Here is a 5,036-nt window from a genome sequence, read left to right as displayed (position 1 = left end):
GTAACGTGGCTACTGTGACCATCAAGGATCAAGAGTTGGTACTTCCCTCGCGCTCTGACTCTAGTATAGCAATTGAACACCTGCTTAAGCCAGGCAAGTCTAAGGGCATTATTTGTCTAGCTATTTAGTAAGGTGCTGAAGTGCACGCAGTCTTTCTTAGCTTTAAATTCCTTCAACTAGCTGTGTTGCACAGTAAGGGAAGATAAAGGGAAAATAACTGCAGGCAGCAACGCAAAACCATCAGCTCCTACTGCTCCTACTACTGTCACCTACTTCCTGTTGCCATCATGAGATGCTAGCTTGAATCTCTGGAGTCTAAAGAGCTTCTTGTCAAAAATTCTAACGCTCTTTCTAATCACTCTAATCATGAAGCCCTTCTCATCCATATTGTACGTGTTCTCCACCTCTATTGCATGCTGCTTTATTGTACTGTGCAGGAGATCAAAATAGAGGCCAAAGGAATCATATGAAGCAGCGTCGTGACGCTGCTTCTCCATAGGCGCTGACCAGGCGGTGAGGAGTTTGTTGGGGTAATGATGAAGGAAGCGAGAAATCCATCAATTGCTTGGCGGCCACCTGCACAGAGGCGTGATTATTCTCACAAGAACCTTTCTTGTAGGCATAAGGTGTCTCTCTGTAAGCGATTTGACGTACTGTACAATCTCTACCTTATCGCGTAGGTGGAGAACTAGCTGGTCTTTTGCCTTGTCTTCACGTGACGCGCATACGCCGCGGTGGCAGCGCGTCAAAGTTGAGTGGCAACAACCATGTTTTTTGGCAAGAGCTTGGTACGAAAGCGTATCGTCAGGTCCCAAAGTATCTAGCTCTGTAAGGGCTTCTTCTAGCGGCATCGTGGTGTTGAGTTATGGGGGGTGCAAAGTAGGCGTCAATGTTGGTGGGGTGTGCATTACGCGCCGGTGTGCACTACGAGGCCGTGCACGTTACCACCTCTTTGCGCTGCAATCTTGCCTCCTAGCAATCACCTTCGAAGCAAACCGCGCCTCACTACCTATCAGACCTCTTATGATTCTGCGTCGTAAGTGAGAGCACGTGACGATTTGATGACTCAGGCGCGCTATATCAGTCGTTGCATTCGGTCTACATATACTGGATCAACAAGACCGACAAGATTGACCGCAATACCTCTTGCATTGGAATGGTCACTGTCGAACGCCCAACTGCCCAAGATGGAACAGCCTGCGCCAGAACCCGCAAACGACTCTCAACCCCTGGCAGTCCGCATGAAGCAATACGAAGCATCTTTTGACTTCAGTCTACCGTTGAACTCGCCCATCGTCCTCCGTCTCGATGGCCACACGTTCTCAAAATTTACAAGTCACTTCTGCCGGCCGTTCGATCAGCGCATACATGATGCTATGATAGCAACATCTACAGACCTGCTCAAGTACTTCCCGGCGGCGACAGTCGCGTATACACAGTCTGACGAGATAACGCTGGTCTTTCCCACTGGCGTACAAGGTTTCAATGATCGAGTGCAGAAGCTATCGAGCCTTGCCGCGAGCTACTGTTCGGTTCGGTTCAATGCGCATCTGACGACGTTTCTAGCAGCAAATCCGGAACCGAAAGTCAAAGACTCTGCGTTCGACAAAATGGGCACCGCGCACTTTGACGCGCGCTTCTTTGCTGTACCCACAGTCCAGGAGGCCTTCAACTGTGTATTATGGCGATGTCGAAACGACGCTGTACGCAATTCCATCAATGCGTTCGCGCGCACATTGTATACATCAACTCAGATGCATGGGAAGACAGCAAATGAGCTCAAGGACATGATGAAGACTGAGAAGGGGGTCATTTTTGAAGATGCCGTACCGCGATGGGCTGTTGAAGGCAGTCTGCTGAAGCGCGAACAGGTGGAGCATCAAGGCGTGAACAAGAAGACTGGAAAGGTCGAAAGGACACTACGAACAAGGATCAGGATTGAAGACAGAGGTGTAATAGCATATTCGTCGGAAAGTCTGAGGCTGGTGACAGACAAGTACTGGTAGAGAGATTTTAATGAGAATCCAACGGTCAGCAAGGTGCACGGGGATGACTGCGCAGCTCATCTTTTGGCAGCGTGACTGAGCAGCGTGACTGAGCTTACCAAACTCTCAGTGTGAGATGGACGCGACTCCACCGAGCTCCCTTCATGACAATGCTGCATAACTCCAGGCAGATCATGTGGTGGGGTTGTGCAAGTGTTTCGGGGCTGAGCGCCTGAAGTTCCAGCCTGCGAAGATCCATTATTATTGTGGCCGCCCAATCGCTGCGCGCACCTGCTGCCCCTAAAATTGTTTGACAGCCTCCACGGTCCACATGTGCCCTCCAACCCCATCATTTTATCGCAGCTCCATTCCTAACCTCAGGGACATGCTCACGAATGAGACCTACCGAGTGTGCAAAACCACGTCTTCACGGCCAGCAGTGCACTTGTTTGAAGTGAACAATGAAGCTAAAGCTTCGCATGAGTTGACCGCGCCACCATTTCTCTTTCGCTATGTACAAGTGCGACGCCACCGGCGCATACAGGCTGTGAACCCTTTACCTAGGCCTAGGTAGCACCGTAGCTGGCATGGGTCTTCGTACATCAGATTCCCATTCCTCGTAGAATCCTGTTGGCTCATCAGCGTTTCCCGTTGTCTTCGCACTGAATGCCCGGTAGCTCCTTGTTACCATGTCGTACGCACCATTTGGAGAAGAAAGGGCCAGCCCGTACGCTGAGAACATCGAACCGGTAACGAAACATGATGGACGGACGATTTGCAGCTATGCGCCGCCGCAAGGTTCACCACGCGATAAGATGTACAACGACCCCAAAGCATACTCCCCTCCAGGAAAGACAGTAGTCGGCAACTGGCCAGTGCAGTCACAGCAAGTCGCAGTCTTGATACCATTGAGGGCTACGACACTTGTGTTCGACTTCTTACTCGCTTCATCGCCATTGATTTTCTTAGGTAGTTTGCCCCAACAATCGCCCTCAATTAGCGTGTTGACAGATTGTTCAGTTCTTGCATTAAAGGTTACTAGATTGGATGGCAACGTCCCCAACACCGCAAACAACAGGCTCCAGGAGATGCTACAAATGGTAAATCACATGAACACTATGACCAGTGTAGACACCATTGACGTCACGAGCCTCACGCGCGGCGCTACTATTATGGAGGAGTGGATGTTCGACCCGGTGAACTTCATCGGTGTCTGCATGTACGACATGGTCAACTTGTACGAGCTTCCCGCAGAGATATTTGCGGAGCAATTGACCATCCTCTGGAATTCGTTCTTCCAGTCAACATACGCTACACGAGCGCTCTCAGGAAATCTGGACGAGGCCACTTCAACAAACATCACTAGTAATTCAGAGGACATTGATCCCGTCGCTTTCAAACCCACCAAGAGCCTTGTCAGTCAGCGTCGCGACGCGTACTGTGTCAATTAGAAGTGGTTTGGCGTACTCTTGAGCTGTTCTTCGGTTCTGCTCTTTGCTGCTTACGCGGGGATGGCGCTAAAGGACCGTGTCCGTGCACCCAACGATCGGAGTCAACCAACGATCGTTCCGAGCCTGTACGGCCATCACAAAATTGAGGCTGTAGAGCCACCTACAATAGTTATTATCGTGAGATATTTTGATAGAGCATTCTATAGACCTATACGACAAAGTTCCTAATACAAAGTCACTAGTATTTCGTGGCAGTGCGGCCACTCTAGGTGATAATAGTTGGGCGTGGCAGAGGAGGTGTCACAGGCTTAGGATGACTACAAGCACCTACAGCACAACGCAGAGGCTTCTGTTTAACTACAGAAGCTTTTAAGGATATGCAATTGCCTCTTTAAGATAATTTAAGAGCTTTTTTAGCGTTGCAAGCTTCCTTATCCTTGCGTCTCTGCTCTTTATAAGCATTAACAGCTGCTTGCTCCTTTGCCTTGGCCTAGTCTCTTGCTTTTTTCTTCTCTGCCTGCTGCTCACGCTTTTCTCTTGCTATCTTCTTATTGTAGATTTTATTAGCAGCAGCTTGCTCCTTTGTCTCTGCCTTTTTTTGCTCCTCCTCTTGCCTCTTGTGGTCTGCAACAGCTATGCAAGCGCGCGCCTCCTAGAAGGACTAAGGAGACTATATTATTGCACCTCTATAATACTCTTAGTGTTGTTGCAGGTCTAGTTGCCTGTTAGGTTACTTCTTATACTTCCTGTTTTAGTATAGCTTCTTGTGCAGGCTATCTACTTTAACTTAAAGTAACTCTACTTAAGATAATAGATAGTGGATAGTTTAACCTAGCTTCCACGCGCCTACACTGCGCGAATCCCTCACCTCTGCCTGAAGTGTGGTACAAGCCTTAAGCTAATTCTCTACAGAATAAGCTGTAGAACTAGAGGAGACTAATCCTAAGTCGTTAGGGGTAGTGTAGCAGAACCTATTAAGTATAACATTAGGATTTACAGGCAATAACATAGATTATCACCAAGCCAGCCATATCACTGAACTAGCCATTTTCTCTTAGCACAACTAACACAAGTTACTGCAACTATAACTACTTGCTATTAAACAGTGACCTAGCATACTGCGTGCTTGCATTAGATTTAGAAGATGTTTCTACACCCTCCTAGCACGTTTGTGTGTTATGTCTAGTCTTGCTATAGTTCCTACAGCGCTAAACAGTTAACTAAGCTCCTAGTTAACCACCTCCACCCTAAGTCTTCTTAGATAGCTGAGCTGCTACACACGCCTCAGCAGCTACCTGCGATGCTGCTAGGCCATACTTAAGTGTGCCACTATGCTGAATCTGCTTTCTCTTACGCGATTTTCTCTTAGTTATTACTGCTAATTACTCTTCAAGCTCTTGCACGCAGGCCTTAATAAGGACGTTTTTATGTAGTATCTCTTTAGCCCCTTTTATAAGCTTTAAGAACCTCTCTTACACTATACTTAGTAATTATTAGAAGGAGTTACTTATAAGCTTAGATTAAGACCTAAACTTGTGTGTATTGCTTAGTGTCTTAGATTACTACAGCGTTTTAGGTAGAGGTACTGCTAGTAGGGTAT

General features: G+C 47.8%; 2 protein-coding genes across 2 annotated transcripts; both read left to right on the top strand.

Annotated features, from left to right (window-relative positions):
• The first annotated feature begins 983 nt into the window (after positions 1-983).
• Positions 984-2,088, top strand: M421DRAFT_419018 (uncharacterized protein). Its single transcript, XM_033591978.1, has one exon. The coding sequence runs from the start codon at positions 1,062-1,064 to the stop codon at positions 2,004-2,006; it is 945 nt and encodes a 314-aa protein (XP_033450232.1). The 5' UTR covers positions 984-1,061; the 3' UTR covers positions 2,007-2,088.
• Positions 2,089-2,614: 526 nt separating this feature from the next.
• On the top strand, positions 2,615-3,724 carry M421DRAFT_419017 (uncharacterized protein). The gene is made up of 2 exons (XM_033591977.1): positions 2,615-2,954; positions 3,006-3,724. Exons 1-2 carry the CDS (start codon positions 2,675-2,677, stop codon positions 3,434-3,436), a joined length of 711 nt encoding a protein of 236 aa, XP_033450231.1. The 5' UTR covers positions 2,615-2,674; the 3' UTR covers positions 3,437-3,724.
• Positions 3,725-5,036: the final 1,312 nt, after the last annotated feature.

The sequence above is a fragment of the Didymella exigua genome (assembly GCF_010094145.1).
Source record: "Didymella exigua CBS 183.55 unplaced genomic scaffold M421scaffold_9, whole genome shotgun sequence".
In the NCBI taxonomy this organism is placed as follows: Eukaryota; Fungi; Ascomycota; class Dothideomycetes; order Pleosporales; family Didymellaceae; genus Didymella; species Didymella exigua.
The sequence above is the reverse complement of the archived record's forward strand: the minus strand, read 5'-3'. Positions and strand labels throughout refer to the sequence as shown.

What these genes read in the sequence shown, in the direction of transcription:
- M421DRAFT_419018 (XM_033591978.1), top strand. Translation starts at nt 1,062, where the DNA reads ATGACTCAGGCGCGCTATATCAGTCGTTGCATTCGGTCTACATATACT.
- M421DRAFT_419017 (XM_033591977.1), top strand. Translation starts at nt 2,675, where the DNA reads ATGTCGTACGCACCATTTGGAGAAGAAAGGGCCAGCCCGTACGCTGAG. An exon ending in ATCGCCATTGATTTTCTTAG is followed by an intron (nt 2,955 to 3,005) that starts GTAGTTTGCCCC and finishes CAGATTGTTCAG; the next exon opens with TTCTTGCATTAAAGGTTACT.